The sequence below is a fragment of the Nannospalax galili genome, unplaced genomic scaffold, assembly GCF_000622305.1.
Source record: "Nannospalax galili isolate Female #2095 unplaced genomic scaffold, S.galili_v1.0 scaffold867, whole genome shotgun sequence".
Taxonomy (NCBI): Eukaryota; Metazoa; Chordata; class Mammalia; order Rodentia; family Spalacidae; genus Nannospalax; species Nannospalax galili.
The window spans coordinates 688501-701097 of NW_008355797.1; the positions used below are offsets into that span (position 1 = coordinate 688501).

At 53.0% G+C, this 12597-nt stretch overlaps 1 protein-coding gene and 1 non-coding gene across 3 annotated transcripts; both read right to left on the bottom strand.

The window, feature by feature from the left end:
* Positions 1–4634: 4634 nt before the first annotated feature.
* LOC115067763 lies at positions 4635–4739 on the bottom strand. Its single transcript, XR_003847126.1, has one exon. It is a non-coding gene; the product is annotated as a U6 spliceosomal RNA (small nuclear RNA).
* A 3825-nt stretch (positions 4740–8564) lies between these two features.
* On the bottom strand, positions 8565–12597 carry Ddn (dendrin). Of its 2 annotated transcripts, XR_607985.1 has the most exons (3): positions 12374–12597; positions 9306–11968; positions 8565–9073 (listed from the first exon to the last, which is right to left on the bottom strand). XR_607985.1 is itself a non-coding variant. In XM_008853673.1 (2 exons), the coding sequence occupies exons 1-2, from the start codon at positions 12580–12582 to the stop codon at positions 10036–10038; spliced, it is 2142 nt and encodes a 713-aa protein (XP_008851895.1). In that variant the 5' UTR covers positions 12583–12597; the 3' UTR covers positions 8565–10035. The 2 variants fall into 2 exon arrangements, 1 of the variants encoding a protein (XP_008851895.1); XM_008853673.1 differs by having other exon boundaries at positions 8565–11968.

The window sequence follows — 12597 nt, forward strand, 5'->3', positions numbered from 1 at the left end:
GTGTACCCCAGTGTCACTTTTCTTTACACCCTCAAGAAAATTCACTCACTGAGAAGGCACTTCCTGAGGTGCACACACACATGTGCATTGGAGAGTATTATGCACATGTGCATGCAGGACACAGCTGTCCCTGTTCCATGTGTTTCACATCGAACACACCCACCTACACACACACACACACACACACACACACACACACACACACACACACACACACAGGCGCGCGTGAGGATGTCCTGCCTTTAAACTCTCAACCTTCTAGGGAAAGGGAAGGCTGGCTCTGTCTCAGAGTAGGTTATGTGGAGAGCTGAGGAAGAGAGGCTGAGAACAGGCAAGACCCCCAAACATGCCACCTCCACTACTCCCTTGACAGATGAGAAGTCCTTTCCTCCCTTCCCAACCATCCTCTCCACGTACAGGCTTTGGGCCACCCCGCAGAAAGGAAGAGCCATTTTGTGAGATGCTGAGGACACCTGTCCAGGCTGCCAGAGCCTTCTGCCTCTCCCAGACATTTGCTAAGTAGGTGCCCAGCTAGGGGAGAGGGGCAGCGTCACCCTATGAAGCTCCCAGCCCTCCTCCCTCGGGACTCAACCCCTCCCTTCTCCCTCTTCCTATTAATCCTCGGAAGTGAAGGGGCCGTCCCTGGCGGCCCTTCAGCCCTGTTGTGGCCCCTCGCCCTCCTCGGCTGGCGTCTAATTAACTCCTCCTGCCCCTGGTTTTGTGCGCCCCCCCTACTCCACCTTGTCGGCCCCGCCCCTCCGCTCGGCCCGCTCCCCCCCACGGACATTCCAGCCAGGCCGGGCCAGCGTGCCAGGGCAACCAGGGCCGGACCGAGGCCTAATCCCCCCGCCGCCTGGCCGGGCTCGGGGAGCCCCACTCACCTCCCGGCTCTCCGGGGGCTGCTCGGCTCTGCTGTGGCGGAGACACACAATCGGGACAAAGGCGCAGCCCCCAGGGGGCTAACTCAGCCTTCACGCCCAGGTTGTGCGGCATTTGGGGAGTTTAATGAATTGTCCATCACGCCTTTCAGGGTCCGCCCGTCAGCCTGGATTAATCTTCGGAGCCCTGGTGGGGTAGGAGACACTAAGCCTGTATTTATTACTCTCCCATTGTCACTAATTGAGGTAATTATCTGTGACTCTGGCCTGGCCAACAATGCGGCATTCACTCATGGGACCTCGATGGGCCTGGCTCCCACTCTCCGCACCAATCCTCCCTCCCTTCCTCTCCAAAACGCGCCAAGGGCTAAGATGGGTCCTGGAGCGTGTTGGGAAAGTGGACAGTGCCCCACAATGCTCCATCTCCAACCAGTGTCTCCCAAAGCCACCACCACCATGGAGTTGTGTCTCAGGGAGAAGCTTGGTTCTCCTAAGTAGGTGAGAAAAGAAGGCAGACCTAGGTTTGGCTGGCAGAGCCCTCAGGCCACAGAAAGGCATGCATGTTTCTGAGCTCTTTGGTTTTCTAGATTCTAACACCACATCTGGGTAGGTGGCATCAAGGTCTGCCGGAGCCTTTTTTTTCAGATGCACCACAAGTTCCTGTAGCCTCAAGGACTCTAGAGTATTAGGAGGCACACTGGTCTCTACTGGTGTGTGCTCTAGTGTACTCTTAATGAGGTACTGAAGCTAGACTGGGCTGACTGAATGGCTCTGGGTTGGAGAAGGTAAGAAAAAATAGGAAAGGTGTGTCAGAGAGGCTTGGAAAAGGCAGGTAAAGAACCATCTTGACAGGAAGCAATCCTGTCTGAGTGTTCCCCAGGATCAACATTAATGTTAACCATTAATTAGCACCATGGGGCAACCTTAGGTAAAAACTGATTTAGATGTGTGAGCAGTCCCAAAGAGGAGGTATCATGTGGAGATGGCTTTCTCAGTCCAGGGGATTGATCGACTGATTGGTCCTGGGGAGCAGGTGTATGTATGTTTGTTTGTGTGTGTGTACATGTGCCTAAACACATGCACCTGTATACAATAGATAAGGAGGGTAGATTTGGGCAGAACTAGACTGTGAGGTCCTTGAGGGCAAGAAGGGTTTTGGTCACTTTTCTTTTTACAAGCTCCTAATATTGTGCCTGGAACATAGTAGGCACTGTCAAATGAATGACTGGACACATGAGGCCAGTCCTTGCATTGAGGTAGGGGGGTGTCTGTCCAAACCTCTCTTATACAGCTGCACACAGGCTCTTCATTCTCTGAGTACATGACAGAAGGAAATGTCTAGACCATTGCTGGACAGTCCTAGATGAGCACTTGAACAGCTCAAACACTAAGGACCCTGGCAGAATTCAGAGCTACAGTTTGAACATCGCCACCTTGTGGTAACTCTTGGGTGAGCATCTGGAGAGGTCTGGTCTGGGAGGGCAGCAGCCATGGCCTCCTTTATGTTTGATGCAGCATTGTTATGACTGTTCCTTTGACAGTTTTAAAAATCATCTCCCCGCTTTGTTTTTGAGACAGTGTCTTCCTGTGGTCCCAGCTGGCCTGAATCTCATTATGTAGACCAGGCTGGCCTTGATCTCCCAGAGATCCACCGGCCTCTGCTTCCTGGGTGCTGGGATTAAAGGTATGTGCCCTTGCACCCAGCAGTCTCCCCATTTTTTTGAGGTAGGGTGTCATGTAGCCCAGTCTGGCTTTAAACTCCTTACATTGCTGAGGATGACTGCAAGCACCTGATTCCCTCACTCCCCCCCTCCTTCTGAGTGCTAGACTTTGTGGGCTACCGTGTCCAGTTTATGTAGTTCTGGGAATTGAACTGAGTTATATCAACTGAGTTACATCCCTTTTCCCTTTCTTACGCCATCATTTTTCAGAGCACATGCTCCATGTCAAGCTTGTAGGGGCTGCAGAATGAATCATGATCCTTGAGTTGTTCATACTGTAGCAGCAGATTCCACAAGGCAAGAAAATCAACAAGGTCATAGAATGTGGGTGCAGCTCAGTGAGTAGAGTGCTTGCTTAGCATGCACAAAACCCTGGGTTTGATCCCTGGTACTACTACATAAACTCTGTGTGTGTGTGTATGTGTGTGTGTGTGTGTGTGTGTGTACATGTGTACATGTGCCTGTAATCCCAACATGGGTACATGAGTTCAAGTATTATAAAACAAACAAAATTTTGGGTGTGGGGTACAACCGTTTAACCCCAGCACCCAGGAGGTACAGGCAAGTGGATCTGAGTCTGAGGCTAATTTGGTCTGCATAGTGAATTCTAAGCCAGTAAGGGCTACATAGTGAGACTCTATCTCAAAACAAAGAAAAAAATCTCACATGTAAACAGACAGAAAAAAAAAAACAGAAGGAAGCCAGTCATGGTGGCACATGTCTTTATTCCCAGAACTCAGTAGGCAGAGGCAGGCTGATCTCTTTGGGATGAATGCCAGCCTGGTCTATATAGGGAGTTCCAGGCTAGCTGGGGCTACAGGGAGGCCCTGTCTAAAAGAGAAAGAAAGAAAGAAAGAAAGAAAGAAAGAAAGAAAGAAAGAAAGAAAGAAAGAAAGAAAGAAAGAAAGGAAGAAAGGGAAAGAGAGGGGGGAGGGAGGGAGGTACAGGGAGAACCAGTCTCAAAAAGACCAAAAAAATAAAAAAGAAAGAGGGAGGGGGAGGGGGGAGGGAGGGAGGAAAGGAAGGAAGGTCATGATCAAGCATCAGGAAAATTTTTTCACTGGTATTGAAAAGACACTAAGATATTCCCAGCTCAAAAATTCTCTCTCCTATCTCCCTCAATTCCTTTCACAAAAGCTCAAGTGTGTCTGTTTGGTCTGAGGCAGAGTCTCAATGTGCTTCCCATGTTGGCTTGGAATTCCTGGGCCCAAGGGATCCCCCAGCTTCAGCCTCCCAAGTAACTGGGACTACTACAGATGCATGCTACTGCTCTAGACTAAAGGGAAAATACTATTTATTTATTTATTTATTTATTTATTTATTTATTTTTGGTCTTTTTTGCTGGGACTACAGGCGTGCACCACCACAACTGGCCTGGAAAACGCTTTATTCTTGCCTTCAATAATCACTTCAGAATCTCAGTCCCAGCACTGCTCCAGGATCTCATTCCTCTATACGTCTTTTTTCCTCAGTGCCCTATTCCTGGTAAAATGCCTTCCCACATTCTAGAATGTACCATTCCCTATCTCCCTGTTGAAAACTGCCTCAAATATCCCTCCCTCTTGAAGACTCTTCTACTTTCCCTAGCAAAGTGGACTTACCTGTTTGACACTTGTTGGTGGGACTTTCTTTCATAACACCTACTGGCTACCCATGTGTAGTTATTTATGTAGGTAGTAGATGAAGCTTCTTCCTCCCTGAGGACGTGGGCTCTGTGTTTTCCTCATCTTGCCATCCTTTCCAGCATGGAGCTAGGGACATCATATGCCCTCATTATATGATGAATATGTGGCTGGATGGGATCATGGATGAAGAAATAGATGCTTGGATAGATGGATATGGAGAAATGATCAGGTGGATGAGAGAGGAGTTGGTGGATAGATAGGTAAAAGGACAGGTGGGATACATAGATGGATGAATGGATACATGCACACATGGACCGTGCATCCATTCACAAAATGACTTACAAAAGTCTGGGCAATACCAGGGGATTCAAAGAAGGGAGGCCACCCCATGCCATGCAGCACCTGGGTTGAAGCTTCCTCACTAACATATGCACTTTACATACCATCCTTGCACAGGGACTGTGCTAATCTCTGTATTGTTCCAATTTTAGTATATGTGCTACCGAAGTGAGCTCCCCTATTCTTTTATTGAGGCCATCACAAAGATAAATTACACTGCCTGTACACACTATGATAATAATGTCTCCATGGGGCTCCTCTTCCATATCCCTTCCTCATACACCGCTGAGTGTGAGTTCCCGGCAGGTAGAAAGTAAGCCTGAATCTCCCCTGTGTCCCTATCATATATGGTTAATGGGCATGTGAACAATTGAATAATAACTGTGGGAACCTGATCCTGTTGTCCTAAGACACACTTCGCACACATCCCAATTTGTGCAAACACATCTATGTTCAGTGGTTTCTCCTGCCCTCTTCTCTTCTCATGGACACATATCCACACTACTCATTCTGACAGAATCTGAAGTCACAGTTATGTTCTGAATCTGGTTTCCTTACCCATTTGTAGCTGGTCTCAGGACACCCCAGCGCGCTCCTGAGTCTGAAAGGGAGAGAGGATTCTTAGACCCGCTAATGCCGTATTAACTATGACAGAAATGTGGGGCAAGAAGAACCAGCTGTTGGAAAATTCATGAGATCCTGTGTTAACCTAAGATCAGCTGCTCCACACTGAGCAGTCCTCCTGTGTTTGCTGTCCATCCTCCTGATCAGAGAGGCTGTTCCAGGGAGGGGGTTAGTTGTGGCCTCCTTCAGGAGGCTGGGTGGCTGTGGATGCAGCTAGATTTAGAAGTCATTTTCACAGCAGGGAGCTTCCAACCTCCCACCCACAGGGTGCTGTGTGGCCAGCCTAAGATACTGCTTACCAGGAGCTGGCCCCCCGATCGGCAGTCAGTCGCTGTCTTTCCCCTCCTTATCTCCCTGGAACTTTGGCAGTTGGCTCTGACTTTGCTAAGGTAAAAATGTAGGAAGCTCTGGAAGGAGTCTGTTGCTCTGACCCCTCCCCAAAAGTCTCTCTCTCTCTCTCTCTCTCTCTCTCTCTCTCTCTCCCTCTCTCCCTCTCTCCCTCTCTCCCTCTCTCCTCTCTCTATTGCAAAATCTCACTAGGTAACCCTAGCTGGACTGGGTTGGACTGGGATTTGCCATATAAACCAGGTTGAGCTCAAACTTGCAGCCATCCTCCTGTCTGTGCCTCAGGTCTGTAGGCATGTGCCACCATAGTTGGTCCCCCCCAACCTTTTCAAAAATTATTTGTTTATTTACTGATCTTTTTTAGGCAGGGTCTCCCTGTAGCCCCAGCTGGCCCGGAACTCACTATGTAGACCAGGCTGGTCTTGATACTCACAGCGATCTGCCTGCCTCTGCCTCTGGAGTGCTGGGATTAAAGGTGTACACCACCACGCTCAGCAACCCCCCCGCAAAAAAACATTTATTTTTATTTTATTTGTATGTGTGAGCACCTGCATGTATGTATGTGTACCATGTGTCTGCTGGTGCCACCTAAGGTCAGCAGAGGCATCAGATCCCCTAGAACTGTAATTACAGGCAGATGTGAGCTGTTAAATGTGGCTGCTGAGAATTAGTCCTCTGCAAAAGTAGCGAGTGCTCATAACCAGTGCTCCAGACTCTGGTTTCTTTTGATGTGAACTCTGCTATCTGTTTCCCCTCTTCCCTTCTTCTTGCTCCTGCATTCCATCCCTAATGAAATAGCACTAAACAGAAACAATAATTATTTCTGTCACTTACTATATGCTATGCATCATTGTATTTTATAAGTGGAATCATTTAATCCTCTAAAAACCCTGAGAAAATCACTTTTAGTAACCTTATTTTATTTTATTTACTTTTTTGAGACAGGGAGTTGCCATGTGGCTTAGGATTCCTCTAACTTACTATGCAGCTCAGGTTAGACCCAAATGCACTAGTTATCCCAAAATGACCTTGAACTTGTGATACTCCTGCCTCGGCCTTCAAAATGTTGGAATTAGAGATTACCACACCTGGAAATAACCCTATTTTATAACTGAGGACCCTGCAACACAGAGAGATTGAGTAATTTGTCAGAGGCCACCCAGTTAGAACCAGTAGAGACAAGATTTAAACACAGACTGCCAACCCTGGAGTCTGTGTCCTTCTAAATACAACATTATGTCAGTTCCACAATAATGGTGACAATATGAATGGGCTCTTAGAAACCGTGCTCCTGTACGGAATCCTCTAAGGGGCTCAGGCAGCATCATGGACCGGCCTCTCTGGCCAGCCCTCAACTGTTCCATGCAGCCTCCTTCTCCCAGCCCCAGGAGTCTAGAGCTCCTGAAATGAACAAAATGCAGGTGGCTGCTCTTACCCGTTTGTCCCCAGCCTCCATCCTAGCCTGAACCCATTCTCTTCCCAAGTCCTCCAAGCTCATGGCAATCTGGTCTTAGTTTTCACTCACGCCTGATCAACAGTATCAGTGGTCTCCAAATGCTCTCTCAATTGCAGGCAAACCAGATTATTTAAAAACAAAAAACAGGGGCTGGAGAGGTGGCTCAGTGGTTAAGAGCACTGGCTGTTCTTGCAGAAGACCCAGGTTGGAATCCCAGCACCCATGTGGCAGCTAACAACTATCAGTAACTCCAGTTCCAGGGGATCTGACACCCTTACCTGACCTCTTCAAAATAAAATAAAACATAAATAAATAACTATAAACAAACAAAAACCTCCACAGCTCAAGTCATTCTCCTGTCTCAACCTCCTGAGTAGCTGGGACCACATGTGAGTGCCCGGGTATCTGACTTGTTCCCTGTACTTGAAATGCCCTTTCATCGCTTTTTTTAAAAAATAATTTTTAAATTATGTTAATTTTTTATGTGCATGAGTATGTAAGCCTGCATGTATGTAAGTGCACCTGAGTCATGCAATGCCCACAGAGGTCAAAAGAGGGCATCGGATCCCCTGGAACCAATGGGTGCCAGTGCTCTTAACCACTAAGCCATCTCTTCAGCTCCCCTTTCACCAATTTGTATCTCAAATGTCACCTCCCCCACCGAATCTCCCTTGATCTCATATAGTTAGGCTCTGCCTTGATTGACCACTTACAGCACCCAGCGCGATGTGCTCAGTATTATCTTTTTTATGTTTTCACCTTTACCCCATTGCCAGGCAGGCCTTTTTGCTCATTTCTAACCCAGAGCGCAGTCCAGAGACCTGCTTGCAGTAGGTGCTCAGTAAATGCTTGGTTAGACTTGGCAGCAGTTAGAACCGTGGTGGAAGGTGGGCAGACCGCTGGAACCTTTGATCTTCACCCAAGGCCTTCTTGACTTCCGGGGGCCAGAGCCTCTAGAAATCTGATCCTGTAGGTTCTAGACAGGAAGGCGGGTGGATCTTCCTGGGGAGCTTGGACCAGTGTTTTCTGCTAGAGTTGGGAAAACCAAAGAGGAGACCCTCATCCACTGAATCAAGGCCAACTCAGGGTCGCCTAGGGCGGCCTCCTGGCAGCCCTGCCCCCTCCGAGTCCTGCCTAGAGTCTTAACTGGGTGTGATGTCGAGATAATTGGAGACTTAAAACCATAAGTGGTTTGAGAGCGGACCTAAGGACCTGAACGCGAGAGAGTCCGGGTTGGCGGGACTTGGTGGGAGTGGGGACAGAGGCGGGGCTGGGGGCCGGACCAGGACTGAGTCTGGGCAAAGCCCCCGCTCCTGCCCAGCAGGAGGCTAAATTTACCTAGGCTGACTCAGCCCTTGCCCGGAATGGGGGGGGGGGAGCGCCTGGGCAGTGGGAAGGGCCGGCAGGGGTGGGGCAGGGGGACAAAGAAGAGAGCGTCCCTGCCTGGGAGACAGAATGGGCCAGAGGTTTCCAACGGAGAGTTGTCCTCCTCCCGCTCACACCGAGCGGGAAGAGGCCCAGAAGGCCTGGGGAGGGATACCATAGGTCAGGATCAGAGAAAGAAAGATGCTGGAGCTGCATAAAGGGAGGATTAGATTTATTGAGCGCCTACTGTGTGCCAGGCACTGTACAAGGCGCCGTATATACATTACCGCATTATATCCTCACAACAACCCTGCGAGGTAGGTGTTTATAAACCCCATTTGACAGATGAGGAAACTGAGGCTCAGGGAGGTGAAGTGATTTGGCCAAAGTCACATGGCTAATAAATGGCAGACACAGAGGGTCGGAGAGAAAAAAAGACGTGTCAGTTCCAAGGCAGTTGGCGTGGATGAGTACAAAGAAGGGCTCGGCGCGCTCCAAAGGTCTGGGAGGCCGGAGGCCTGCTCCCGGCCCCGCGCGCGCGGCTTGGAAGCGTCAAGGCGGGGAACAGGAGCCGGGTGACTATGGACCCAATTAACTGGCAGTGCCGGGATAGGGGGAACTCGAACACCAGCAACCGGGGAAATCCGCGACCTGCGCGCGCCCCGTAGTGGCTACAGCGAGTATCACACCCCACATCTACTGGCTGCCTCGGACTGCTTTCTGGAAGAAATGAAGAAACTGTCAGGGTCCTATCAGGTGGGCGATATCGTCTGCGTGGGAAACCGTGGAAACGTTTCCTAGCATTACTAAGGGCATAGGAATGGAGGAGAGGGGGCAGACCTAAAGAGATCCCAAGCTGAGTCACTGGCTAACTTCCCTCCCCAGCTTGGACCACCACAGGCCAGGGACAGAGACAGGGCCACTATCCTGCTCTGCCTTGGGGAGCACTCACCTAAACTTGGGAGGCTGGCATAGAAGTCCTTTGCCCATCTTGATCTTCTTCAAACCTTGACCCTCCTGAACTGAGGAAGAGGGAAGGTCCCAGGAACCCTTAGATTCTGTTCACTAACTCCCAAATCTCTTTCTTGGCTTGCCAAAGTCAAGAATGAGATAGAGGCCTTCTTCAACGATCCCCAAATTCCATAGAAGAACGAGCAGCAAAACGCCCTCATTTTACATACCAGGAGCCCTGGTGGCCTGAAGAGGGGACATGGTTAGTCTAAGGTCCACCAGCCAGTGGCAGACCTGGAGTTGAAACTCAACTCGTCACACCAAACTGAGCCTCTTCCCTTTTGTTGGTTGTGTCTGCACCCATTCCTCCTCTGTCCAAAGCCCTCTGTCACCTGCTCACTCTGTTACTAGGTCCAAAGCCTCTCGGTTCCTTTTTGCCTCCTGTCAGGGGCCCTGCCCTGACCATTGCTTTCCAATGACTGCCACGGTTTCTGCCCGCCTGCCTCTCTGCCTCAGCTCCTGTAGCAGGTGTTAAATCTGCTCACCCTCATCTTTCCAGAAACAAAATCACGAATTGGCACACGCTGCCTTTCCTTTCTGTTTCAAGTATGGGAATCGGCATGGGTTAGGGAAGAAGGCAAAGAGAAGCAAAAAAGTCCGTGGAGCAGAAAGGAGACCGTGAGCCCAAGGGTGGATGGGCGGAGGGACACAAGAGTAAGAAGGGGCATCTCTCACTGTTTCTCTCGATTTCCCTGTGGCGTTCCCTTCGTGTCTTTTTCTCGGAAGGCGACCTCCTCGGTTTGACTGACGACATCTAGAATCTCCCGGACACTGTCGTTCAGCTCCGCTGTCTTCCCGCCTTCCTTGGACCCGGTGTTCCCAACTACTGGCAGGGTCCTCTCCTTCCGCCAGGAGGCGCCCGGGGTGTCCATGTCGCTTCCATCGGAGGAACCGCTAAGGACGCTGAGCTCCTCAGCTTCGTCTGAGTCCGAATCTGGGGCGGTGTGGCGGCGGATGCGGGACACGGCTTCCCGCAGCGCCCCGGCGTAGGGCCCTGGAGTCCGCCCCCAGGCCGCACCCGCGCGCCGGGCGCCCCCAGTGGCCTCCGAGCCCTTCGCGCTACCGGAGCATCCCGGAGCCGCCGGGCCTGAGGTTGGGTGCTCGGGGCTGCCTGGCTGTTTGCGGGCTTCTCGGAGGCTGACTTTGCCCACGGGGAGCCCTAAGACGCCGGAGGCGCGCTGTCCCGGGGAGGAATCCCCCGGCTGGCCGCCCTCAGCTTCGCACCCTCGACCCCCGCCCAGCTGGTTTAAGACGCAGCTGTTCAACTGTAGCTTTTGGCAAGGGGAGGGGAAGCCCGCGGGCCCCTCGCCCTCCTCGGGGCACGGCTTGGCTAGCCGGGGGCTGTCGCCCACAATGCATGGCTCCCCAGAGGGCAAAAGCTGCACCTGCTGGGCTCGAGGAGTCGGAATGTACTGGGACTTTATCACCACGCACGTGGCGTCAATGACAAAGATGCCTTCTCCACGAGCGGGTCCCCGAGAAGTGCGGGGGAGGGTGTGGGCGCGGCGGGTCGCCTTCCACACCTCCAGGGTCTCGGGCTCTGTCCCCTGTCTTTGACCCAGGGACTCTCTCCATCCGGTGCCTCCAGGAGCCCAGGGTCTGGGGAGAGTCTGGCTATGCCTGAGTGGCTGCTTTTTAGGGGAGGAAATCCAACATTTGGGAAGCCAGATCTGTTCTCTTTCTTCTTTCCCTTCCTTTGAGCCCTTGAGGTGGTGCCTGGACCTGGGAGCGGGACGCGGGGGGCTGCGAATCGTGCTTGCAGCTGCGGCAGGAGCTGTCTTCGTGCCGGGACTACCGGTAGCTTTGGCTTGGGACCGGCGGTCGCTCGCACCGTTCAGGCCAGCAGCAGCTAGGCCCGAGCTTTTCTCCGCCGCCCCTTGCCAGGACTCTGGCCTCGCTCTGGCCGCTGCACAGCCCGGAGCTCCCCCTAAGAGACCCCGGCCCTGTCGGAGACCCCAAGCCCCGAGGACATCCCGGTAGATTCGAGGATCCAGCCTCTTCCTCGTGCGCCCTGCCTCGGTCCTGGAGGTGGTGGGAACTGGGACTGTTGAGGTGGGCGCCCTGGAGAGCTCGGGGCCTCGCCTGGTCCCCAAGGTCCGGTGGGGGCCTTCGTAAGAAGGTGGAGCCACGTAGGGTGGCGGCCGGTCCCAGCGGCGTCTGGGGGCTGTGCCTGGGGCGCCTCTCAACAGCAGATGCGCCTCGTAGCTGGGGGGCCCTGGCCTCCTCCCTCCCCACGGCCCCGCCCACGCCGCCCCAGGGTCACTGTGAGGTTGCGCGGATGGACTGGGCGCTTGTCCCACCTGCCCAAAGCGTTCGGGTCGCACGGGAACTGGGAGCCCTGCAGGTTGGGCCGCCCCCCGAAGGGCGTTTCGGGGCTCGGGGCGGGGCTGACCTAGGGGGCTCCGTCGGGCCCCAGCAGCCTTGCGCCTTTTTCGCTCGGTCTCCTTGGCCTCCCGCTCCTGCGATGCCGCTTTCCTTTTCTCCTGCTCCCGGGCTCGAATCTCGGCGGGGGGCCCCGCCCGCCAGTTGGTCGCCTCCTGCAGCACCCTGGAGGCCCAGGGTCGGCGGGGTGGCGGCTCTGGGGATCCCGGGCTCAGCCTACACCTGGGACAATGAGCAGGAACCCAGGTGAGGAGTTTGTGGGGAAAGGGAGTCGAGGTGTGGGGAGCTGGGAGCACTGGAGACCACTTGGGGCAGCCATGTGAAGGGGTATGTGTGAGTGTGTGTGCGAGTGCACGTGCGTCTCTGTTAGGGCTGAAGTCGAAAAGAGACTCCTCACCATCTCTCCAAACACACTTGAACAGCGGCTGCCCCATCACCTGCCCTTTCTCACTCCTACTCCTGTCCCCCTAAACCGTGCTGAATGAGTCAGGCCCAGTCCTAGACGAGTGGGGGAGGGAGGCGCGGGAAAGAGAAAGAAGACCAGCAGTGTTCGCTGGTACCCGAGGGGAGGTCCGGACCCCACTTCCCTCCCCACCACTGGCCGCCCCTCACCCCACCTTCACTCACGTGCGGCTCTGGGGCCCGCGGGCCCAGTGGCTGACATGGATGTCCATGGACTGTCGAGAAGGGGCGCGGCGGCTATAATGACAGGAAATAGTCTTCACTTCGATCACCAACAGCTTGGACTTCTGCACCCAGAGGCAGCTGCCAGATTCCTCATCCTGGAGCTCCCGGGGGCTGTCAGGCCCCTCCGAGAAGAGCGGGCCATCCAGCATCCTGCCCCACCCCAC